General features: G+C 46.2%; 1 protein-coding gene across 2 annotated transcripts; it reads right to left on the reverse strand.

Moving 5' to 3' along the window:
- Nucleotides 1-2,406: 2,406 nt before the first annotated feature.
- AAAS (aladin WD repeat nucleoporin) lies at nt 2,407-22,919 on the reverse strand. Of its 2 annotated transcripts, XM_077297997.1 has the most exons (18): nt 22,621-22,753; nt 22,433-22,537; nt 18,271-18,399; nt 16,463-16,590; nt 16,296-16,351; nt 16,074-16,165; nt 15,338-15,384; nt 14,752-14,850; nt 13,061-13,204; nt 12,371-12,491; nt 11,256-11,380; nt 11,122-11,182; nt 10,934-11,024; nt 7,813-7,906; nt 7,674-7,741; nt 7,284-7,365; nt 5,333-5,417; nt 3,110-3,555 (listed from the first exon to the last, which is right to left on the reverse strand). In XM_077297997.1, exons 3-18 carry the CDS (start codon nt 18,391-18,393, stop codon nt 3,412-3,414), a joined length of 1,560 nt encoding a protein of 519 aa, XP_077154112.1. In that variant the 5' UTR covers nt 18,394-18,399; nt 22,433-22,537; nt 22,621-22,753; the 3' UTR covers nt 3,110-3,411. The 2 variants fall into 2 exon arrangements, with proteins under 2 accessions (XP_077154111.1, XP_077154112.1); XM_077297996.1 differs by lacking the exon at nt 22,433-22,537 and having other exon boundaries at nt 2,407-3,555; nt 22,621-22,919.
- Nucleotides 22,920-26,277: the final 3,358 nt, after the last annotated feature.

Genomic DNA, 26,277 nt, shown 5'->3' on the forward strand with positions numbered 1-26,277 from the left:
GTCAGCAAAGCCTTGGAGAGAGATCATGAAATGAAAACTTCCTTTTTGTAGATGCCTGTACGTTTCTAGAATATTCACGGTCCCTGCTAGCCGACGGATCCCATGTAGGAGAGGGACCATGTATATCGGTCCTGGGAGCACTCCGAGCCACAGAGGGATCACGGAGGGATTCGATTTCTTGGTCAGAAAAACCATGGGTTGCGGCAGTGACGAAGTCCACTGAAGGAACTAGTTACACTGGGATAAACTGGGATCAGCGGCGGAGGGCTCCTCATTTATGACCAGCTTCGGATTGGTCATGTGCCTTTAAGACCAGGGAATACTGGTCGTGTGCCTTTAAGACCGGGGAATACTGGTCGTGTTCCTTTAAGACCGGGGAATACTGGTCGTGTTCCTTTAAGACCGGGGAATACTGGTCATGTGCCTTTAAGACCGGGGAATACTGGTCATGTGACATTAAGACCAGGAATACTGGTCACGTGCCTTTAAGACCAGGAATATTGGACATGTGCCTTTAAGACCAGGAATACTGGTCATGTGCCTTTAAGACCAGGGAATACTGGTCATGTGCCTTTAGGAAAAAAATCTCACAGAGAGCGAGAAGTGCCAATTCAGGGGGCGGAGCCACAGGCACGACATGGGCGGAGCCTCGAGACTTCCATGAATAGGCCCAAGCCGGGGCCTAAATTTCTGCAGCCGGCGCCAGCGTAGAAGTGAGGGGCGTTGCAGTGGCCGAGAAAATTGAGCGCTTCCGTGCCAGGCGAAAAGCGCCAGGAAAACAGGCAGAGCCGCCTTAGGGCGCCACAGTGCGCTTCCGGGGTGCGGCCTACACATCGGCCGAAGCCGAGGGCTAAATTTTGTAGCCGGCTGGAGCATTACCTCAGGGAGGTGGGCCACAGGGAAGCCTGAGACTGCCTGTGAATATCCCGCTGCAGAAGCCCATCGCTGGCAGGATCCACTCACCAACGGTGCGCGTCCTGGCATGGAGCCGCCGCAGATGTCTGGTATTGCAGCGTGGACGGTGCAGGGATAGAGGGATAAACCTCAATCCATCATCCCTTTGTTCGGGAGGTGGAGAGGAACCGTCCGCCTCCTTGAGATCGGGACTGTGAAGGCACTGTCTGCCCTGAAGTGAGCTGGGCGGGGCTCCGGCGGTTGGCGGGGATTTCAACTGCGGCCTAGTCCGGCTGAAAAAGCCGGGGACTAAATTTATGGAGCCTGCCGGTGGAGCGCGTCGGCGGGCCACCACGTAGCGCCGAATGATTGCCGCTAGTGTACCTGCCAGCGGCACCTCTCCCCAGGGACCAGGACCGCACCTTCCACGCAGGCAGCGTGAGGAAGGAAACTACTCACCACCACCGAGCAGAGATGCAGCCTCTATTGCGAGGGAATAAGCTCAATCGATCCTCCCTTGGCCGGGGGATGGAGAGTCTCTGTCCATCTTCATATGTGCCTGCCGCAGGGGACTTACGGCTACTGTGGGGACTACATGACGCCAACAGGTGAGGGCTTAATTGCGGAGGAGCCCGGGAGATGCACATAAGAGGTATACTCTATGTGCTCGCCATCTTACAGGGGGGAGATCGGGACCGTATAGCGTAGATTAGGCGTGCCCCAGTCGTCGCAGGAAAGGTACGGGGAGGTATACTTGCCGTGCTTACCTGTTGATGGTTCGGGGAATAGCGGACCCTAGAAAGGAATCCATCGCCCCCTTCACTCCGTTAATTAAAAAATAAAAATTTACAGAAAATAAAAAATGTTGGGGTCTGAAAACAGACCCAAGTGCCTCCTACAGACACTAAGCAAGAACTGGTTAGCTGGGAGCCAGCAGGAGGGTGTACACTGCAGGGGAGGAGCTAACTTTCTTTGTATCACTTAGTGTCAGCCTCCTAGTGGCAAGCAGCATACACCCACGGTCTGTGTCCCCCAATAAGACGAAGGAGAAAACTTTTTTTGCCAACAATACAAAAGAAATGTGTCAGCTTTAACTTGAGGCCTTTTACAGATAATTTCCTATTCAACTTGCCGAACTGTTCACAATTCCAGTAATTTTGACCAGGGGTGCCCAAACGTTTACATGGCACTGTGGACCACATTTTAATCATAAGGCTGAGTAGAACAATAAAACCATGAGTCAGGACTGGGTGTCTGCAACACGCTGAAAGGGTCATGCTTGCTCCTTGCCACATCTATTTTTATTACTTTTATTATGCATTAAGAAGCCATTTTTATATGCAGAATGCTGGAATGCATATTGAGACTCTCTACATATAAACTACAGGATGGTTCAATTAAAAAAATAAGGTTGACTGTAATGACTTCACAAAACCTATTACAGCCTTTGCATTAATGTTATTAAACCTTTTCGTTGAAGAGAAAATTCAGATTTTTTTTTTTTTTGGCCGATAAATACCACTATAGGCTCTTGTGCATCCTCTGCCGCTGGCTTGTAGTCTGCCCTGTGCATAGGCCTTCTGCACATGCACCAGTTCGGAGCTTAGTTTACTAAGATTGATGTGAGGCTGAGATGTGAACCGCACATGAGGAAGAAAGAAGCAGCAGATGCTCTGGGATATTTCTGATATTACAGCCTATAATGTGCTGTGAACGAGACAGGAGGTGTCTGGCACATCAATCACAGGGAGCAGGGTAGGAGAACAGGACGTCTCCATCTTCATCATACACCCAGTAGACATTTCTCTATTCATTTACATATGGTTAAAACAATTTTTTTCTGGGTAAAGCTGTAGTGTTGATGGCACAAAGATGTTCTTTTTACTAGTCAGCATCTACATCACCATTACAGTTGTCTAAGGACATTAAAATGAACTTTCCATGTGTTTCAATGGGTGGTGGGGGGGTGTTCACGGGAACCATGAAAACGGTTTTAAAGCTTTATTCGCACCTGAGATTGTCGGTGAAGAGTAGGGAACAACAAATAACCTTTTTGTGCATTTTATGACACCATCCACTACTTTTGCTAACCGTGTAGGCTAAGAATCATTGTACAGGTTTCCTAATAGAGATTATAGGATTTGTTTGAATACAAGTGTATTACAACCTGAAAATATCCATAACAGCAATGAGAAGCAAACCCAAAAGACCCCACAAACAAAAATAATTTTAATCATAACATAGAACACTCTAGGCATCCTAACAGCAAACATTCAGAACATGGAACAGAGCAGAGGAACTCAGCGTTTTTCTTTCTCTACAAGGATAAGTGTTATTCATCCGAATCCATGACTTGGAAAAGCAGCCTCTAAGTGCAGATATCCAATCAGAAAATTATTGTATTTGCTGCTGAAGTCCTGCAGTCCCACAATGTGTCCAGTTAAGAGTGGAGACAATCAGATACATGAAGTCCACCTCCACAGTATAGGATGTAGTCCACACTGCATGCTGCCAGGTTTATGTCTCTGTGAATAGTGACCGTATGGCAGTGGCGCTGCTTGTGTCGCCAGCTACAACCGTGTCAGTTTCAGGCGAGAAGCGTGGAAACTGTGCATTTATAAAGTAGAAGGGAACATGGGTGAGGCGGCCAGAACTCCACAGCTGCAAAGAAAGAAGAGTCAGGACAAGGAGCAATAAAACATAAGAACTACACACCGTCCATTAATAGAAGTCTGTCAGCCCAAACTGATAGTAAAAGCATTTTGTGTTTGTCCTATATTTTTTTTATTCCACGACTTTGGCTGGTGCTTAAAGTTGCCAGATGTTTTCCACCGATTCATCATGTACAACATACATTTTTTTCCCGCAAATTATGACATTTCAATGGAACATGCAGCTTTGAATTAAAAAGATGCAAAACAGAGTAAAGGGAGGCAGGGGCATGCAAAACCACAAGTGGGACCAGTGACCTGAGGCTCTTGGCCATACCAGGGACGCATGGAGCACCTAATTAGCATATTTAATTAAACTTTAATTTGTGCAGAATGGAACCAGCTATTAGACCACTAGAGACGCCATTTTTTTTTTTTTTATATAGGTGTTATATCTAGAGTTTAGCGAATATATTCGGATTTGGTTGCCGAATATGAATTTGCCATATTCGTGCCGAATTTATGTTTGATAATTGGTTCCGAACATATTTGTTAATTTCTACTTCCATTGACTCCAATGATGTTCGGCGAATAATGCAAAAATAATATTCAGCGTCGATCATAATCGGAACTGAATTTTGAAAAAGTCTCAACTCTAGTTTTATCCCCAACAAGGGTATAATGCTTCTTAGATACAGTCAGTTGGGCTGACAGATGCCTTTAAGCACATAAGCAAGAGGAAAAAAGTGTCTATACAGGCCTGTATAATGAGACATTGTATGGTACGTCCTTGGGGTACTGTAATTGATTTAGGGTAGTGTAAATATAGTTGGCATTCAATAATGCATGCCATCAATGACTCGGTGTAAGAACAACCCCTCTGTGTGCACCTGTATAAGATCCAAGGCATGCAGAGGCCCAGTGTGGTAGAGTAACACTGATCTGTACATTACAAATCTGTACTACATCAGGGTGCTAGATAACTAAAGGCAATATATTCAGGATACATGCAACATCTGGTCAGAAAAGATTTCAAAGTTTTATTGTTGTGGGTATATAGTAGGGAACAACAAATAGCCCGATTGTGCATTTATGCAAATATCAACACGTCTAACAACAAGCAAAAGATGTGTAGAAGTTCACAGGAGAGGGCAAAATATCCAGCATCACTACAAACACACTGGTAAGGCGAGGTTTACACTATGCCCAGATCTGTTCTCCTGTATATCAATTAAGTAAAAGGGAACGTTGTGAAACGACAAAAAATGTTATCAAGCCTATAGTCTCAATTGTATTTGACAAATGCAATGAATAGTGCATATGTTATAGGGGTTATCCAGGACTCTTTTTCTTCTCTGGGGCTAAGAACTTACCAGTAGTTAGCAACTACCTGTATGTTGTGCCCTGCGACTATCTCTTCCGGCTTAGAACAGTCACAAACCTCTCCTGCTTCCTGTGACGTCACTTTGGCAGAGCAGTTCCTTCTCTTCCAGTCTTCTCTATTGATAGGACGACATTACTCACATAATGCTAATTGACAGCTGGTTCCCTGCTGCCTAATTGAGGGGAGACTGTTTAATCAGCAGTGACAACTCGTTGACTGAGCAGACCGGAAGAAAAGGAGCTGCTCTGTCAATGTGACGTCACAAGAAGCAGGCAAGTTCCTAGCCTCCTAAGAAGAAAAAGGCACAGCTAACACTTTTAAATTTTCAGGTGATTGACAGCAATGCCATGAGCATACATTCATACTCAGTGCAAAAAACAAAACAAAAAAAAAAACACTTTACCACAGAAAGCAGTGCTCCCTTCTTAAATCCTGGGTGAAATTGCATGAGTTGTGGAGCTTCGTCCACTTGACTTGGAAGGAAGCCACTGGAAAGAAGAGAAAAAAACGCATTTATTAAAATAAACAAAACAATTATCAACTTAAAAAGACCCATATGATTTTAAAAAAAATTTTTTTAATGCCCTTCACGAAGTGAAAAAAATGAAGGTGCAAAAATGAAAATTTGCTTAAGAGCCATTGTTTCCACCATTAAAATAACGATATTGAGGGCTTGGTTTTTTATTATAGGACAAGTAGTATATTTGAATTACACCATTCACTTTACCATGTAAAGCACTAAGAAATGTGGAAAAACTTCAAAAAGTTAAATGAGTTCTCAAATGTGAAGTGAAAATGACATGGATATCATATACTTTTAGTCAGTTTGATCAAAGTGGTTCCCAAAAATTTTTTTTTTTTAATTTCAGTAAATTAAAATAAAAAAAACAAACAAAAAAAACTGATGCCATTCCCTGTATCGTCATTTTTGTTGGTTCTTTTGCAAGGCACATACAACGTTTTGATCATGTTCCTGCTTCTTTTTTGGGGGGAGTGATGAGTTGTGCTGGACAAACACTCGAAATTCTGGAGTTTCAATTTTATTCTTTACAGCATTTAGCATAATGTTAACTAGTTTAATATTATCATAGGTCAGACTTTTGCAGACTTGGTGATACTATGCATTTTATTCTATTGCTTTATATTTGTATTGGGAAAAGTGAGGACAATTTAAACTTTTGTTTTTTTTTAATATCTTGAAATACTTATTTTATTACAGGGACCCTCTAATATATATATATATATATATATATAAAAAAAAAAAAACAACACCATTAACCTACTATTGTTCTAAAGCAATGCGGCCGCTGCACTGAAAGTCTGGCTGCCGGGAGGAAATTATCTTTATTCCTCCCAGCAGCCTCCAGCTTTTAGTCAGAGGTGCAGCCGGCTCAGCAGTGCATCAGTACAGAGCGGGATGTCAGTCAACGCTGGGGTGTGGTGACAGCCGCTGCTCACTATGTACTGAGTGATGACTCAAGCTGTTGCGGTCGCACCTCTATGACTGAAAGCCGGAAGCTGATGAGAAAAATAAAGTTAATGTCCTCCCGATAGCCAGGCTATCAATGTGGGGGCCGGGCGGCTTTAGAATGCCATTACCCTGCAGATTAACCCCAGGGCTATTTTTTTCCCACATAGTTCCCTTTATTATTTTTTTGCCATTATAGTGGTTTTGAATTTATGAGCATTTGATACTGTGTACTGCCTATAATGAAATGGACGACCTCCCATAATGCCCAATTACAGGGTGGGCTTCATTGGAGTACAAGATGGAGGCGATGAGACTTTCAGTAGGCCCTGACTAACATGGCAAATCATTGGCACCCCACCATTATGTCAGAGGGCCAATAGGCATCAGAGGAGACTTACACTAGATCACAACACAAATTACACTCTCAAAATAATCGGAGCTCGCTCAGATTGCTGCGGTTACAGACAGGTGCCGGCTGTATAACACACACAGCACCCACTATGTACGGTGCAGGCTCAACCCATGAGTTTGCTCCACTCAAGCACAACCAATATCCACTGTACATGCACATCGAATGAGTGGAAGGGGTGTAAAAGGAGCGGACAAAAACTAAATGATCACAATGAGTCTGGTTTCTCTCTGACAATCAGCTGTTATGGTTTATGAAAGCAACGTCTAGGCACAAATGTCCCCTTCTAGAGAACACTGCAGAGATAATGAAGTCTATGTAATGCAGTGGTCCCATCCTGACACAGGAGGGGAACCCCTCTATAATGTCCAAATGTTCTAATAGGGCATATGAACAGGGGTCACACTGACGCCCCATTCGTATAATCGGAACTTTACATACAGTCACCATAACAAGGCTGCATTAAAGTCTTACCATGGAAGGAGCTCAAACTTAGGGTTGTTCTTTGTGCGGTACACAGCTATGGCCGACTCACTCGTCTTCTCATTTGGGTTTTCTGAAAGGGAATTTCATATGTGAGAGACAGACTTCAAAAAGTCATATATAAATTAGGACCTTCACTTGGCCAATAAGCTCTGCCCCTGCTTCACTTGGACCGGCGCCGTCTTGATTGAAATCCTGCGCACGATTGAAACAGAGAAACTGTTCTGCGCACTTGCAAATGCTGTGATTCTTCTTTGGCCAAGCTGTCCTACATGGAGATGTGTGCATGACTTCCTCTGAAATTATATTCATCTGTACAATATTTTAAGACATTTGTAAATGAGCCCCAAATACTGGTATAGTAAAATGAATAAATCCCACCACTCAGCAGCACGGCCAGCCTCTCGCCACTAGGGTCCCAGGCCATAGACTGTATTTCACCACCAATTCTGTAATATATAATGAGACGAGTGTTACGGTGTCAGTGATGTTACAGCAGTCTCCTGTCTTTTTTACACACCTCACTTCCCCCTCTTCTCTCTCAAAAATCACTTCAGACACATCAGCGACTGGGGTTGCACGTTCACTTCCACCAACAAGGGCTTGAGCTTCCCCTATTTATTGTAGGACATGGACAGAAAATTAAGAAGTATGGTACATGGAAATGGGTCCCCAAATTAAATCTAACATTAAGAACAACAAAACTTATATTCTCTATAGCAGCCCAATAACAAGCAAATGCCTGTGACAACAGCATGGGATTATTATCTTTCTCAACACTCTTAAAATTTAAAAGCTGGTATCAGATCAGTTATGGACAATTGCTCCTCTCTTCCTTAGACGAAGTTTCAATAAGCCAGTCCTAAAATATTAATAGGAGCGGTGCTTGTGAGCATCTGCAGTAGAAGCTCTGTCTCCCCCCTTCCTGTGTAAGAGGATGTGTTCTCAGTGGGCATTCAAAACTAATACAGAGGATAAGGGTGCTGAGGTAAGAAGAGGCTGCTCACACTGCTGTCCATCCTGTGTTTCTGATCTAATACTGGAGGTAGAATGTAAGCCCGCAAGGGCAGGGTCCTCTTCCTCTGTATCAGTGTTATTGCTAGTTTTGTTTACTGTAAGTGATATTTGTATTTTGATGTAACCCCTAATGGTGCTATATAAATAAATAAATAATAATAATAATATTAGGAACGCTGAGGTAAGAAGAGGCTGCTCACACTGCTGCAATACTGGGTTTCTGATCTAATACTGAAGACACCAGCAGTACTGAGGTAAGAAGAGGCTGCTCACACTGCTGTCCATCCTGTGTTTCTGATCTAATACTGGAGATATTAGGAATGCTGAGGTAAGATGGGGCTGCTCACACTGCTGTCCATCCTGTGTTTCTGATCCAATACTGGAGATATTAGGAATACTGAGGTAAGAAGAGGCTGCTCACACTGCTGTCCATACTGTGTTTCTGATCCAATACTGGAGATATTAGGAATACTGAGGTAAGAAGAGGCTGCTCACACTGCTGTCCATCCTGTGTTTCTGATCTAATACTGGAGACACCAGCAATGCTGAGGTAAGGCGAGGTTACTCACACTGCTGTCCATCCTGTGTTTCTGGTCTAATACTGGAGACACCAGCAGTACTGAGGTAAGGCGAGGTTACTCACACTGCTGTCCATCTTGTGTTTCTGGTCTAATACTGGAGATATCAGGGGTGCTGAGGTAAGAAAAAAAAACACTCACACTGCTGTCCACCCTGTCACTCTGATCTGTCACTGGATAGATCAGGGGTGCGGAAGTAAGAAGAGGCTGCTCACATTACTGTCCAGTCCACCCTATCTGATCCAATACTGGAGGTACCAGGGATGCTGAGGTATGAAGAGGCTGCTCACATTACTGTCCATCTGATCTAATACTGAAAATCCCAGAGGGACTGTGCTGTCCACTTTCTTTCTGAATGTTGAGCATTTGCTGTGACCTGGAGATTACATACAACTTGTACTATCAATCTCCGGGTCACAGCGGTGGAGACTCTATTGCACATACTCAACTTTTAGGCACTGGTTGTATTAACAGTCTAGGACAGGCTTCTGGCAGCGTAACAAGATGGCGGCCATTTACCGTATTTTCCGCTTTGTAAGACGCACTTTATTTCCCCCAAATTTGGGGGGGAAATGGGGGTGCGTCTTACAAAGCGGATATACCGCTTACCGTTACAGGCTGGGATGAGGGGGTGTCAGCCGCCGCTGCCGCCGCCCACCACCGCTGCCGCCCCGGGTGATGCTGGAGGCTCCGGTGCTGCGGGGGTCTCTGGCGACATTTTGTGAAAGGCCAGAGCCCCCCGGCAGTTCGTCCATGCGTTCCTGTATGACTGACTCTGGGAAAATGGCGCTGAGATCTCATCTCTCGAGATTCCAGCGGCCATTTTCCCGGAGTCAGTCATACAGGAACGCATGGACGAACTGCCGGGGGGCTCTGGCCTTTCACAAAATGTCGCCAGAGACCCCCGCAGCACCGGAGCCCCCCTGCAGCACCGGAGCCCCCCTGCAGACCCCCTCATCCCAGCCTGCAGCACAGGAGCCCCCCTACAGCACAGGAGCCCCCCGGCAGACCCCCTCATCCCAGCCTGCAGCACAGGAGCCCCCCTGCAGACCCCCTCATCCCAGCCTCCAGCAATGCTCTACTCCTGCCTCCAGCAACGACCCTGGGACCCTGATCTACCGCAGCCACAACCCCTGGTAAGTAATAAGATGCATGGATTATAAGACGCCCCACCAATATATTAAAAAAAGTTTTTTCCTATTTTTCTCCTCAAAATTTGGGGTGCGTCTTATAATCCGAAGCGTCTTACAAAGCGAAAAATACGGTAACTCCTTAGTGACCAGGCCTAATTTTTTTAAATCTGACCAGTGAAGGTTTAAAACTGTAGCAGCAATTTTTCATTTTTTCAAGGAAATGTACAAAATTTATTTTTTTGAGGGATCTATCCAAGTTTGAAGTGTCTTTAGGGGTCCTATATATTTGAAGCCCCCCAAAAGTGATGACATTTTAAAAAATAGCACCCCCCTGACATATTGAAAACTGCTGGCAGGTAGTTTATTAACCCTTCAGGTGCTTTTTAGGAATTTATACAAAGTGACATGACAGGAATGAAAAAGTTTATTTTTGACACCTAAGTATCGCTAACTTCTGAACAGGCTGCTAAAGCCGGTGGGCTCTAAGGCCGTTATTTGGCCATGAATTGCCATGGCCAACATCAGCACCACACGATCATGATCTCAGGGTGCCGATGGGGATAAAGAGGGAGCACCCACACTCCGGTAATCATTTATATGTTATAGTTACTACTGACAGCAGCATCTAAGGGGTTAAACAGATTTGGATAGTGCCAACACTGATCGTGGCTGATGCAGCAAGTTGTCAGCTATATTGTACAGCCGACAGCTGCTGGATTGTTACCTGTATGGGGAGGCTATTCTTATATCTCAGGTCAGTAGAAAGACGTATTGGCGGTCATTAAGGGGTTAATTATTTAGTGATTACCTCCCTAGGCAAAACAATTGTGATTTGCTAATTAAGTTATATTTCTGGAGAACCGCTTTAAGAATGATTTTGTGAAGCGGATAAGTGAGTCTGTTAGGCACTTACCTGCTAACATAGAGAATGATAAACTGTATATTACAGACTCTCCTTTCACAGCAAAAAGCAAACGACTGCCATCTGGGCTCCAACATGCAGTCTGGGTTGGGGAAAAACAAGGAATAAAACAAAACACATTAGGCATGGCAAAACAAAGGATATCGGTAGAAAAATGCAGGTCCCCCCCTCAAACAGACCTGACAGCGGCCGTTGAGTGTTGGCCAGCGCTCACACGTCCACATGTATGTCTCCCATACCCTGGAAGATGCCAATATTGATATATCGATAAATCACTAATGGAAACATTAATTTCACAGTAATTTCAGCTCACCGAAACACCGCAGATGGGGTGGCAGACAGCACCTTACTGCCGTCTGGAGACCAAGACAGGAAAGTGACACCACCCCCTCCTACTCTCTGTAGGGGTGCGCAGCTCTCGGTAGCGACATCCCACACCTGAAAACACAAAGAAAACCCATGTCATGTCTGCAGCATTAGGAAGAAAGATAACCTGGTAAGATTGGAAGCTAAGTATGAGACATCATACACTGGGCCACATTGGAGTTAGAGTGCATTTACATGGCATTTCAAGCATATATGAAAGCTCCCGATATAAGTCAAAAGTATCCAACCATCTGTCCAATGCCTAAATAGTGTCTTATTGGCCTCCACCAGATCTGTATATGTAATTTTTATTTTTTTTCCTGCAGAAAATGATATAGTCTACTATATTATTACGCAATACTTCAGTATATATGAAAAGTTAGAGTCAACTTAAAAAAAAAAAAAAAAAGCCTACAGCTGGGCTTCTCCTGACTACCAGCATAGCAGTGACGGGGTAAGGACCTTTTTGGAGGCTCCAGTTACCATGGCAACCCATTGCCTTTCTTTGATAATGTGCTATTTAATGGGTTAATCAGCAGAGAGCGGAGCCTTAAAAAAAAAAAAAACAGCTGACACCTGCCCTAAAGGTTGCAGACTCTGCTCCTGAACCCACTTCATACCCCAAAACCCAATCACATTGACGTACTGGTAGAAAAAAGAAAATTTAAATATTACAATTACATAATACTTTACAGCAGTCTCATTCATTATCGTCACAGGCAGGGTTAGAATGACAGATAAAGCCCCAGTAGGATGCATCACTGACAGCAAGCGATGACGGCTCTTCTCCCACCCTCCCAATGACCAGATCACAGCAAGGGCAGAAGATCCTTGTGTACAATGGATTAGGGTCAGAGTCAATCTATCACTGCCTATGTGGCTGCTGAACACAATATACAAGTCCACAAAAGTGTCTACAATCATCTGGTTGACCAATATTCTGAATTATTTGGAATCCTTCAACTCTTGATGATGTCAAATTAAATTGTCAATTAATATTAGCGGATACTGAGAACAAGGTGGACACAACAGTGGATGTCCAGTACTGCCTGGATTACTCACCAACATAGCGGTGTCCACAGGAGATGCAGACAGGAGCACTCCACCTTTAGGACACCAAATGACGCTAGTGACTGGACTGTGACCTGGATGTGCAAGGATCTGAGCGCAGCCGGATGAAGGCCTGGCAACGGCAGACATAAAGAAGCACATTAACAACGATCATATGCAATTAGGGTAGAAAGGTATGCAGCAGAGAATGCGAGACACGTTTCTCTGTCACAGCAAACCTCTCCGCCTTCAATTCTTCTAACTTTGGTTTAAGATATTGAGAAATGCCCATCCATAAATCCTATTGTCGCTCCCCCCAGTAGTCAGAGCAGAGAGCCGATAAAGGCTGGTTTACACTGGACACACTGTCGCCATACACAATGGTCGTTCGGTAACAGACAAGACATCCAGCAGTTGTTTAATAACCTGTGTAGCCTGACAGCTTCTGATGTGCAGAGAATGATCGCTGATAGATTGTATAAACCAGACTTGTGCTGCCGAGGACAGTCGATGTGATGCCAAAAATGATGATTTTTAAGGAAGCTTAGAAATCATTTTATCTGATGAATGAGACTGGTGCCTGTTCTGGCGGACTATGGGTGTGTGACACGTAGTGACCTACATGAATAATCACTGGACTACCTTGCTTTTCAGGATACCAAGAGGGTAAGATAATGCATCTTTCAATGTAAGAATTGTTACCTTGTGGACAGAGAGGTGGGGTCAATGTGCCACACCAGGACACAGCTCTGACATGCCACAGCTAAGATGGAGGCACAAAACGGTTTCCATGCCATACTCGCCACATCCTTCTGCAGACGGTGCTTTAATGTTGGTATTGTTGGGCTAGAGACATAAAGTAGGGATATAGGTAACATTGTATTGCATAAAAGACAGTTTAAGGGGGTTGTCTGCTCAAATACAAGACCTGTAAGCACTTGTTTCTTTACTAAAATTGCCTGGGTTTTTTTGGTCTAGATTTGGCCTATTTTTCCATGTTCATGTTATACATCTTTGCCTGTTTTTTCTATTTTAAGTTCATTGTTGTTGGAAGAGTTTGGGGGTTTCTAGACGTTTTTGTGATTCCTCAATTGCAACTTTTTAAAAAGTCACAAAACTTTTCCACAAATGTCCTCCTGTTCTACCCCAGGAGTGATTTTCTGTATTTTTTGCATACATTTTTCACCATTTAGTGAAAACAAGTACCGTATTTTTCTGACCATAAGACGCACTTTTTTTCCTCCAAATTTGGGAGGAAAGTGTGGGTGCGTCTTATGGTAGGGATGTAGCATGTGGGGAGGGGGGCAGCAGCGAGTGGGATCGCACTGTTATCCCACTTCAGGAGGCAGAAAAATGTCCCCACTGCTGGGAATCAGGGCTAGGGAAACCATGTGGTCCCGATGATTAAGTGCAGTGAATATTCATTAGCTACTCCCCGCCCACCTATCAGCTGAGCTGTGAGCAGCAAATGAATACTGCACTTAAGCAGCGACACACATGGTTTCCTCAGCGCTGATTCCTGCAGCAGCTGGGGAGATCCGTGTGTCCGGGGGAGGAGGAGGCAGCAGCAGCAGCAGGGTCCGGGGGAGAGGAGATCGCTGGTACCTTCCTGGGCTGGAGCTGAGTGCTGTGCAGTGTGCACAAGGAGGACCTGTGATGATGTCAGAAGTGGGCGGGCTGGAGCATCACATGGCAGCACAGAGCCCTTCCTCTTCTTGACATCATCACAGGTCCTTCAGACTCCAACACTAGAATCTGCTGGCTTCCATTACCTGTGCTGTGGAAAGGCAACAAGAGGGAGGGCTCTGTGTGTGCAGTCATGGGATGCTTTTACCTCACTACAGGCTGGCTGCTACAATTAAGAGGTTAGTCTTTCCAAAACACAATAAAGCACTCTGCCACTCCTTTAGTGAACTATAACTCCCAGCATGTCATAGGATCTGCAGGACATGCTGGGAGTTATAGTTCTCCCATGGGATTTTAAAGCAGCACTCCAGTGTTATTTTGCAGTGCTGGAGTGGTGCTTTCAATATAAGCCCTGTGCCCCCATTCTTATACTCACCCTCCAGCATCTTCATATAGTACTTCACAGCCACCACACTGGTCCCGCAGCTTCCAACATAATAACATACTATTATATATAATAACACCACATATAATAGTATGTTATTAAATATTTTACCACATTTTTTCGCTTCAAATATTTTTTTCCCTATTTTCCACCTCTAAAACCTGGGTGCGCCTTATAGTCAAGTGCGTCTTATAGTCCGAAAAATACGGTAACTTTTTTTTTAGGCTAAAGTCGCAAAATGGGTTAAAGCTAAAAATTAAGACCATTTTGATTTTGAGCAGTTAATTGTCTAAAGGAGACTAATCGTGCCCACACATCTTACCTTCCTGTGGTATATATTCTGATGGAGTCATCTACAAGTGCCAGGGCAAACTTGTTGGTGTGGGGATGCCAAGCAAAAGCTCGGAGGGAACAACCAGTCCTAATCCACAAAAGAAAAAAAAAATCAGTGTAAATCAAATTTGGGCCTGCTAATAAGCAATATTTGACAAAACCTAAAATAATCCACATCACAATACAAATTTCAAAATAAATTTATAATACAGTTAAAATACCTGGTGCTTAATTTTTTTTTCTGGTGCAGCTCCTGATTCCCAGTCCGTTTTTCAGGTACACTACATGGCTTCTTCTATGGCCAGTGATCATGGGTAGTCTGAGACTCTCCTCATGATGTGTCTCAGGTCACACCATGCACATGGTGCTTTGGTACTCTCAGACACTCCCCCTACTCTAATATGGACCACCCCAGAGCTGAGGAAGTGTCTGGGAGCCATGTAATGTACATGGAGAGGGGACTGGGAATCAGGCGCTGCACCAGAAGAAGGGCGAAACTGGCCATTTAATTAAGGCATTTCTTATGAAATTTATACTGCGAGGTGGAGGGTCACTATAAATGCGCAGCTACTCACCAGTCACAAGCCTGAGAGAATTCCGCTGTAAGATCCTCACTCTTCATCTGTGGACACAGACAAAAGAAAAAGCACTTAATCATTCTATAGCTTCCATTGTAACAGACAACACCCATGTGTGCCACCTCTTCCTGAGGAAAGTAGGACTTGGAATCCCCATTCTTAGGATCGGTGGGGTCCCATCACTTCTACCCACTGATCAGATATTTAGGGTATTCGAATTTATAGGTAATTATAGTGTAAACCCACCAACAAAAACCCCACTATTACACGGCCCTGGGCTGAAACTGCCAGAAACCCTCGTGTCAACAAGCAAGAACTCAATTTTGTGACATTATTACTTTTCCTAAATGGATCCTGTAAGGATGATTTTACTACGGAAACTAGTGGTAAGACTATAGACGTCGTAGTATAACAATAAAAATGTTACCTGTCTTGTAGTTATCTGATAAGACAGAGGAACATGCAAATTAACCTAGGAGTGTGTTGGGGGGGGGGGGAGAAGGGGGGTGTCCATGGATTCTAAGTGAACTACCAGGCCCACAATGAACTTCCAGGCTAATTTGCAAGTGGCTTCAATGAATGACTTCTCAGTTGTGAATCACTGGAATACTAGGAGGCAGACATGTTTTTATAGTTGTACTAGAACAGAACCATACCACTAGTTTCAGAGGTTAGATACTCCTAGCAGGTGGCCTTTAAGCATTTATTCACAAATACATTAGAGGCAACTTACTAAAAGGTGTGGAAACAGTGATCCATGGAACGAAGAGACCCAACGGCATGCAGCAAGAAAACAGCATGACAAGCGTCTCAGTAAAGGGAGCACTGCAAGGAACAATCACACGTAATCAAGGAACTATACCGGCTGCCTAGAAGGTAAAATCTGTACCCACTTCATGGTGAAATAGAGAATGACTCGCTTTAGCATCCTGGCCAGCTGGCATGCAGATATTACCTTCTTCCTCAGAATTGGATATCTCCTCCAGCAGTCCAGCAAGTCCCATTTGGTGCCTGAAGAAGAAAACAGAGGATCTACATGATCCACAAAGACCAGTCTGAGAATCATCCATATACCAATAAGTACTGGACTGGCACAAGATAAAGAATGAGGTGGGCACACACCATGCATTTAGGCAGCGATTCCAGACGGTCTCCTTGTGATGTATAAACGCTGAGTTACTGCCTAGCTCCATCCGGCCAGGAGCCTTCAGGGCGTCGAGAGGGATCATGAGTTCAGAAACATGGACCATCTGCTGGGACAAACACCGGGCAACAGGATGACAGCAAAATCAGCAACAGCTATGTGTCTGTATCATCTCATCTGAGCACAAGGATTCCAACCTGCTATGGGTGTGACGCTATCACTGCATGATCGAGCACAGCTCAGACACATTCTATGGGGTTCATGACTAAAGGAAGCCACTGGGTGTTTTTTTGCTTTATTTTAATCTGCCAATCATTTTATTTTATTTATTTAATTTTTTTTGTAACAACATGGCAAGGAGCTTCCTCTTCAGTGACAGCAGCCCACCAGGAAATACTGGAAGCAGAATCCTTTCCATCACGGTGATTTATTCTTCAGTATTAATATTTCTCACACATTCAAGTGCTGATCGTCCTAAAGGGTGTCCGTTTTCTTATGAGCTGCTACTGTACTAGTTAATTCTAGCTATGGTAAGTAGGGGTCTTTGATTTGCCCCTTTTATAAGGTCGTCAGGTTTCTTGGATCTCAGCTATAAAGGATCAACGGCATCTACAGAAAACAATGGATGTCTACTGGAACCATGAGAAAACCCCCAATTCTTTGAACCCCAAGAGGAGGTGTGCTGGCTCCAAGAGACCACAAAAATGTTATTCTTAACCCACTAAGAAACAGGGTAAGTCTGAAAAGGCACTTCACCGAGCTGTCATCAATGTATTTACACGCCCATGCCACCAAAGTGCTGCTTAATCATTGCCACTGTGTGCCCGAATTGCCAGATAATGTTCGTTTGTGCAGATTTCAATACACTGACATCAGAGAGGAGGTTAAAAGGGTTTTCCAGTTTTAACAAGTTACTATCTATTCTTCAGATAGGCCAAAGTTAAGAGGACTAAATGAAGATGAGAGTACTGCACTTGGGTATTTCCATCAGTCCCATAGACTTTAGTGTAGTATTGTACGTGCAAAACCCCAGCTTGATTCAAATGGGAGACAAGAAGCCTCTGATCTGGAGATCAGTGTGGGTCCATTTGGTCAGATATCCAATCTTTTGGCTGTAGAACTGGAAACCACTGTAAAATGACATCTGGTGACATGCATAGCAAGTATAGTGTAACCATTGCCCATCGTCCAACTTTTGGAGAATCAGTGCCTTGTCAGTGGCGGATAACGAGGAAATCTTCATGAGCCCTGACAGAGCAGTAGTAGTGTTCACCCACCAATCTTTAGTTTGGGTGCATGCGTTAGGCTAGGTTCACATTGCGTTAATGTGTGCACGCTAACAGACAGCGTTGCACGGCGAAAATGTCGCAATTAACGCCGTGCAACGGGTCCGTTAGCGCACCCATTGACAGCAATGTGAAGTTTCCCTGTAGCGCATCGCTAGCGCGTGCCTTTTTCGGCTCGCGCTAGCGATGTGCTGTTCTTCTGTGGCGCGCCTCGGACGCTGCTTGCTGCGTCCGCGGCGCGCCCGAGGTCCGTTCCCCGCTCTCGCAGATCGGGGATCTGCGAGAGCGGGGACGTTAACGCGACCCCTAACGCGGCCCCTAAAAAAACATTGCGTTAGCGCAATCCGCTAGAACTAAACGGATTGCCCTAACGCAATGTGAACCTAGCCTTAGCATCTAGAGATCCAAGGAAACATTACAGAGGTCTGACAATGTCTGATATTGCCCACCATCTAGCAGACTATCCTCACATGACCCGTTCTTGTAACACAACTTCTTACCGCAGTGTGGAAGGAGGAAGGTGGGCTCTTATCCGCCAGCCAGGGAACCATTGAATTGTTGTATTCATACATTGTGACACTGCCACGAGGCAGAGGTGGAGGGAACAGGTCCAGGGAGCACATCTTGATCTGTGTATGACAGAGGGGAACACATGGAGCAAAGCGCATAATTAGCTAGAAAATAGCACACCTGTCTTGTATCATGCCAGCGGTAACATCGGGTGTTATCCATAACTGCTGGGAAGAAATGATTGAGCATGTCCCCCATGGACATCATATTAAGCCAACACAAAATGTAGAGCAAAAGAGTTAGGCTATGTGCACACTTTGCAGATTTGGCTGAGGATCCGCAGCAGTTTTCCATGCAGTGTACAGTACCATGTAAACCTATGGAAAACCAAATCCGCTGTGCCCATGAGGCGGAAAATACCGTGCAGGAAACGCTGAGTTGTATTTTCCGCAGCAAGTCAATTCTTTGTGCGGATTCCGCAGCGTTTTACACCTGCTCCGCAATAGGAATCCGCAGGTGAAATCCGCAAAAAAAAAAACCAGGAAATCCACAGGTAAAAGGCAGTGCGTTTTTTTAAAAAACGGTGCGGAAAAATCCACACACAAATCCGCAGCTCCCACTGCTCCTGACACCCGACCAGTTTTTAATTCCTGTTGCTGCAATGGATCGAATACAAGGACAAGTGACTGCTGCAGCCAATCAATGACTGAGCAAAACCTATAGCGCAAACAAGCAGCCAAATGTGGTCTAAAGGCTTCAATTCAATAAAAAAAAATTAAAATATCACACGGGTATATAAAAATATAATAAATCTTTATTGAAAAACCATTAAAAAACATAATACATTTTTTAGTCCATGCTTTTAATGGCTTATTATATTTTATGTACCCTCTGGCAGGCATTTTTCTATTTCTTTTTCATCAATCATTGGCTGAGGTGGGTTATAGCTACGGACAGCAAATGGCTTAGCAGTCACCAGTGGGTTCATGGAAGCAATGAAATAGGAGCAGGAGAAACGGATGATTGAGGCAGCCATCTCTTATTCGTGTTTGTTTTTTCTTAGAATGCCATTAAAAGAACTGTTTTAACCCCTTCTCAACCATAGAACGTAAATACGTATGCATACAAGGACTGTATGGAACAAGCAACGCTCCCGAGTCCAATCCAAAAACGACGGATACTGGCTGTACTTGACAGTCTGCATCTGCCATAACTGGCAGCAATCAGAGCTGGCTCTGATCAATGCTGTTTAATCACTGTAGATGCTGCTGTTATTTGTTCAGTCTGTGGGAAGGTAACACGACTGTGGGCTGCGGGGAAGGTAACACGGCTGCGGGGAAGGTAACACGGCTGCGGGGAAGGTAACACGGCTGCGGGGAAGGTAACACGGCTGCGGGGAAGGTAACACGGCTGCGGGGAAGGTAACACGGCTGCGGGGAAGGTAACACGGCTGCGGGGAAGGTAACACGGCTGCGGGGAAGGTAACACGGCTGCGGGGAAGGTAACACGGCTGCGGGGAAGGTAACACGGCTGCGGGGAAGGTAACACGACTGCGGGGAAGGTAACACGACTGCGGGGAAGGTAACACGACTGCGGGGAAGGTAACACGACTGCGGGGAAGGTAACACGACTGCGGGGAAGGTAACACGACTGCGGGGAAGGTAACACGACTGCGGGGAAGGTAACACGACTGCGGGGAAGGTAACACGACTGCGGGGAAGGTAACACGACTGCGGGGAAGGTAACACGACTGCGGGGAAGGTAACACGACTGCGGGGAAGGTAACACGACTGCGGGGAAGGTAACACGACTGCGGGGAAGGTAACACGACTGCGGGGAAGGTAACACGACTGCGGGGAAGGTAACACGACTGCGGGGAAGGTAACACGACTGCGGGGAAGGTAACACGACTGCGGGGAAGGTAACACGACTGCGGGGAAGGTAACACGACTGCGGGGAAGGTAACACGACTGCGGGGAAGGTAACACGACTGCGGGGAAGGTAACACGACTGCGGGGAAGGTAACACGACTGCGGGGAAGGTAACACGACTGCGGGGAAGGTAACACGACTGCGGGGAAGGTAACACGACTGCGGGGAAGGTAACACGACTGCGGGGAAGGTAACACGACTGCGGGGAAGGTAACACGACTGCGGGGAAGGTAACACGACTGCGGGGAAGGTAACACGACTGCGGGGAAGGTAACACGACTGCGGGGAAGGTAACACGACTGCGGGGAAGGTAACACGACTGCGGGGAAGGTAACACGACTGCGGGGAAGGTAACACGACTGCGGGGAAGGTAACACGACTGCGGGGAAGGTAACACGACTGCGGGGAAGGTAACACGACTGCGGGGAAGGTAACACGACTGCGGGGAAGGTAACACGACTGCGGGGAAGGTAACACGACTGCGGGGAAGGTAACACGACTGCGGGGAAGGTAACACGACTGCGGGGAAGGTAACACGACTGCGGGGAAGGTAACACGACTGCGGGGAAGGTAACACGACTGCGGGGAAGGTAACACGACTGCGGGGAAGGTAACACGACTGCGGGGAAGGTAACACGACTGCGGGGAAGGTAACACGACTGCGGGGAAGGTAACACGACTGCGGGGAAGGTAACACGACTGCGGGGAAGGTAACACGACTGCGGGGAAGGTAACACGACTGCGGGGAAGGTAACACGACTGCGGGGAAGGTAACACGACTGCGGGGAAGGTAACACGACTGCGGGGAAGGTAACACGACTGCGGGGAAGGTAACACGACTGCGGGGAAGGTAACACGACTGCGGGGAAGGTAACACGACTGCGGGGAAGGTAACACGACTGCGGGGAAGGTAACACGACTGCGGGGAAGGTAACACGACTGCGGGGAAGGTAACACGACTGCGGGGAAGGTAACACGACTGCGGGGAAGGTAACACGACTGCGGGGAAGGTAACACGACTGCGGGGAAGGTAACACGACTGCGGGGAAGGTAACACGACTGCGGGGAAGGTAACACGACTGCGGGGAAGGTAACACGACTGCGGGGAAGGTAACACGACTGCGGGGAAGGTAACACGACTGCGGGGAAGGTAACACGACTGCGGGGAAGGTAACACGACTGCGGGGAAGGTAACACGACTGCGGGGAAGGTAACACGACTGCGGGGAAGGTAACACGACTGCGGGGAAGGTAACACGACTGCGGGGAAGGTAACACGACTGCGGGGAAGGTAACACGACTGCGGGGAAGGTAACACGACTGCGGGGAAGGTAACACGACTGCGGGGAAGGTAACACGACTGCGGGGAAGGTAACACGACTGCGGGGAAGGTAACACGACTGCGGGGAAGGTAACACGACTGCGGGGAAGGTAACACGACTGCGGGGAAGGTAACACGACTGCGGGGAAGGTAACACGACTGCGGGGAAGGTAACACGACTGCGGGGAAGGTAACACGACTGCGGGGAAGGTAACACGACTGCGGGGAAGGTAACACGACTGCGGGGAAGGTAACACGACTGCGGGGAAGGTAACACGACTGCGGGGAAGGTAACACGACTGCGGGGAAGGTAACACGACTGCGGGGAAGGTAACACGACTGCGGGGAAGGTAACACGACTGCGGGGAAGGTAACACGACTGCGGGGAAGGTAACACGACTGCGGGGAAGGTAACACGACTGCGGGGAAGGTAACACGACTGCGGGGAAGGTAACACGACTGCGGGGAAGGTAACACGACTGTGGGGAAGGTAACACGACTGTGGGGAAGGTAACACGACTGTGGGGAAGGTAACACGACTGTGGGGAAGGTAACACGACTGTGGGGAAGGTAACACGACTGTGGGGAAGGTAACACGACTGTGGGGAAGGTAACACGACTGTGGGGAAGGTAACACGACTGTGGGGAAGGTAACACGACTGTGGGCTGCCAAGAAGGCCCTGTCAGCTTTACACTGCTAGGAGGCTTAGCGTTCATAGTGGCCACACTGCAGGGCATTGAATATATAGCGGTGGAAGAATACAGCATGGTGTAAATATATCTTAGAGTTCAGAACCTAGACCAATAATGAGATGTAAAAAGAGTAGTAGAGTACAAACGGGGAGACCCCCACTAGGTGCCCCTCACTATCAGGCCACAAGACTTCACTTATATTTAATACCTGAACAAGTGAGGGTATAGAGGTAAATAGTTATAGAAATCCGCCTCTAGTATGCTAGTAATGGGCATAGAAACCGAGCCATTGCTTCTGTCTATCGACAGCACCCTGCAGCGCCATGAGAGAGAGAAGACAGAAAGTCATGAGGTAGAAGTGACCCGGGCGGGTGTGTAATATAGAAGTATAATCACCGCTGACAGGACCAGCCGTTTCCTGCAGTTGTACAGTAATCATGTATCGCGCGCACAATCACGATACAACCCCACGCCACACTGCACCGACCCGAGGAGGGAATATTCAGAACCCGCGCCTCTCCGGACCGACGAATCAGAACTGACTGAGGGCAGAGAGCAGGAGCTGGGGCGCGGAGTGATGACGTCAGGTCAGCGGCGCAGACGTTTATGTCACGTGACTGCCATGAAGCCTAGAAAGTAGTGGGCGGCTAGGAGGCTCCGTCCAGCGCTGAGGGGGCGCGGTCTCCAGCAGAGACAGTCAGTGAGCGCGCATCCCCCCCTTATATAGTACAGTCTGATCACGTGAGCGGTTATTCTCGAGCAGCCGCGCGGGGTTGGTGCCTTTCTCAGCTGTGCTGCGCGCGCACACCAGAACATGCGCACAAGGCTGCAGCAGATGATGGTCGTTGGGTTGTGAACCAGGACCCCAGCGCTAGTGCAAAGCAAGAATACTAACCACTGAGCCACCGTGCTGCATGAAAACGCAAGAAGGATGAAAGCTGGCACTCTCTGTCCACTGAAAACGTCTTCTGTTAGGCTACTTTCACACTAGGGTCTTGCACTGCACGTCGCTATGCGTCGTTTTGTAGAAAAAACGCATCCTGCAAAAGTGCTTGCAGGATGCGTTTTTTTCTCCATTGACTTGCATTAGCGACGCATTGCCACACGTAGCAATCGTCGTGCGACAGTTGCGTCAGACCGTCGCCACCAAAAAACATTGCTTGTAACGTTTTTTGGTGAGTCGTTCCCGTCTTTTTGGACCACGCATGCGCGGCCGGAACTCCACCCCCGCCTCCCCACACCTCACAATGGGGCAGCGGATGCGTTGAAAAACAGCATCCGCTGCCCCCGTTGTGCGGCGCATTCACTGCCAGCGTTGGTACGTCACAATTCGACGTTAGTGTGAAAGTAGCCTTAGGCACATTAAAATAGGAAAGCGGGTCGCATGGAGGACGGCGGCTTCCATCTGACGGACGCTTCACTAGGTCTAGGTCACCTCAGTAGATCGTCCTACAAAAGACTCCTTTGCCCCTCCGTGTTTCCTCTCACTAGGTGCCCTGTCATCCTTCCCTGCCCCACAGTCCACCCCGTACTAGATTTCTTCACCTGTGATCTAACAAGGCCGCTCTTTCCTTTAATATATTTTTATACAGACAATATATTTTTTTACACATGTATTTATTATTCTTTACAAATTCTTGGTGTTTTCACTACTTAATTATTCACCTCTTACACATGCACTTGAAGTTACTAATACATGATTATATATTATATATCACTTGTCATATATACACAAGTTATCTTATTCAGATAGTTTCAATTGTTATGTACGTGCAATACATGCACACACCACTGTATAAATCTGATGATTGTATAATATTCCCTTTTCCTGTTTTTTTTTTACTTATTTCTAACTATTTCTATTTAACTGTTTCTGTAATATTTCGAAGTACGTGCACAGTTAGTGCTATGTTTTGCCAAATATAATAAAGGTGTATTTTATAATCTATATATATATTTTTTTTTTTTGTTTTTTTTCTTTTAGTATAATCCCAAGTGGATACACATACTCTATTAATTGGGAAGCAGGATTGCTATTATTTTATTAATTACTGTGTCCCCATCGTAGTGTAGTGCAGACCTGACTATCTCCCATACAGACCAATCACAGGCTGGGCGTCCGAGGACTTCTACATGTCAACACCTGCAGAACTCACTGTCGCCATATAGAAGCCTTCTAAATGCTACTGTCCGGTTGCCAGTGGCATTTAAAGGGAATTTGTCACCCCAAAACTGGCCTATAAGCTAAGGCCACCGCCATCAGGGGCATATCTACAGCATTGCAGAATGTTGTAGATAAGCCCCTGATGTAACCTGAAAGATAAGAACAAGTTAGATTATACTCACCCAGGGACGGTCCTGGTTAGGTCCGGTCCGATGGGCGTCGCAGTCCGGTGCCTCCCATCTTCATATGAGCAAAGTACTGCAGTGCGCAGGCGTCGGGCCTCTCTGACCTTTCCTGGCACCTGCGCACTGCGGTACTTTGCTCTGCCCTGCCCTCAACAGGGCAAATCAGTACGCCTGTGCAGAAGCCATGGCAGGAAGAAAAGAAGACGTCATGGTATGAAGATGGGAGTCGCTGGACCCAGACCGTGATGCCCATCGGACCCCCCCCAGGTGAGTATAATCTAGCTTTTTCTTGTCTTTCGGGTTACATCGGGGGGGCTTATCTACAGCATTATAGAATGCTGTAGATAAGCCCCTGATGCTGGTGGCCTTAGCTTATAGGCCAATGTTGGGGTGACAGATTCCCTTTAAGAAGTTAACCTTTTGCCTTTGCAGCTGGAAGGCATTAAGCTACTTACCGGTAGCAGCATTTTTCGGAGGCCCATGACAGCACCACGAGAGAGGGGATCCGCCCATTAGGAACAGGAAACCTACAGATACAAAAGGGCAGCACCTCTCCCACGTATCAGTTGTATTACAGAGCCTGAGAGGACTACTGCGGTTAATGACAAGCACACACAAATATTATATACAATTAAATACAATATCTTCAATAAAGTAACAATCCAGAAATCACCAGTGAGAACATTTTTTTTTTTTTTTTACATTTTAAGGAAGTGCAACCCCCACGTGATTAGGGAGGGAACTATGGGTGCTGTCATGGGCCTCCGAAAAATGCTGCTACCGGTAAGTAGCTTAATGCCTTATTCGGACTCCCATGACAGCACCACGAGAGATTAACAGAGATGTAAGCTACCTTAGGGAGGGACTATAGTCTGCAGCACCTTTAACCCGAAGGTGAGATCTGAGGAGAACCCCAAGTCCAACCGATAGTGTTTGAAAAAGGTGGAAGGGGATGACCATGTGGCCGCCTTACATATCTGGTCAATTGACACTCCAGACCTTTCCGCCCAGGATGATCCCATGGCTCGGGTAGAATGCGCCCTCAGATTCTGCAGAGCCGGACCCCCACCTGCTGTATAAGCCAGAGAGATAGCCTCCCTAATCCATTTAGCTAGCGTGTATTTTGATGCTCTAACCCCTTTCCTAGGACCTTGGAAGGATAAGAATAGTGCATTATCTTTCTTTTAATCATTAGTGACAGATATATTGTAAGGCATCTCCTAACATCTAATGTATGGAGTTCTTTTTCTTTAGGCCATGTGCACACGTCAGGATTTCTTGCAGAAATTTCCTGAAGAAAACTGGAAATTTTCTGCAAGAAATCCGTATTTTTTTTTTTGCGTTTTTTTTCCCGTTTTTTTAGCATTTTGCAAGCGTAATTATCTTGCAGAATGCTAAAGTTTTTCAAGCGATCTGTAGCATCGCTTGGAAAACTGACTGACAGGTTGGTCACACTTGTCAAACATAGTGTTTGACAAGTGTGACCAACTTTTTACTATAGATGCCGCTTATGCAGCATCTATAGTAAAAGATACAATGTCTAAAAATAATAAAAAAAATAAAAAAATGGTTATACTCACCCTCGGCAGACAGACGATATCCTCAGCGGCGTCCGTTCCTATAGATGGTGTGGTTCAGGACCTTCGATGACGTCGCGGTCACGTGAGCGGTCACATGACCGGTCTCGCGACCAATCACAAGACA

The sequence above is a fragment of the Ranitomeya variabilis genome, chromosome 3, assembly GCF_051348905.1.
Source record: "Ranitomeya variabilis isolate aRanVar5 chromosome 3, aRanVar5.hap1, whole genome shotgun sequence".
NCBI classification, from domain to species: domain Eukaryota; kingdom Metazoa; phylum Chordata; class Amphibia; order Anura; family Dendrobatidae; genus Ranitomeya; species Ranitomeya variabilis.

Excerpts from the sequence above, each read along its gene's own strand:
- AAAS (XM_077297996.1), bottom strand. The coding sequence starts at position 18,393 with ATGTGCTCCCTGGACCTGTTCCCTCCACCTCTGCCTCGTGGCAGTGTC. Across the intron at positions 12,492-13,060 it reads CCCACCTCTCTGTCCACAAG|GCCTTCATCCGGCTGCGCTC; the intron begins GTAACAATTCTT and ends TGCCGTTGCCAG. Across the intron at positions 3,556-5,332 it reads AGGGAGCACTGCTTTCTGTG|CTGTGGAGTTCTGGCCGCCT; the intron begins GTAAAGTGTTTT and ends CTTTCTTTGCAG.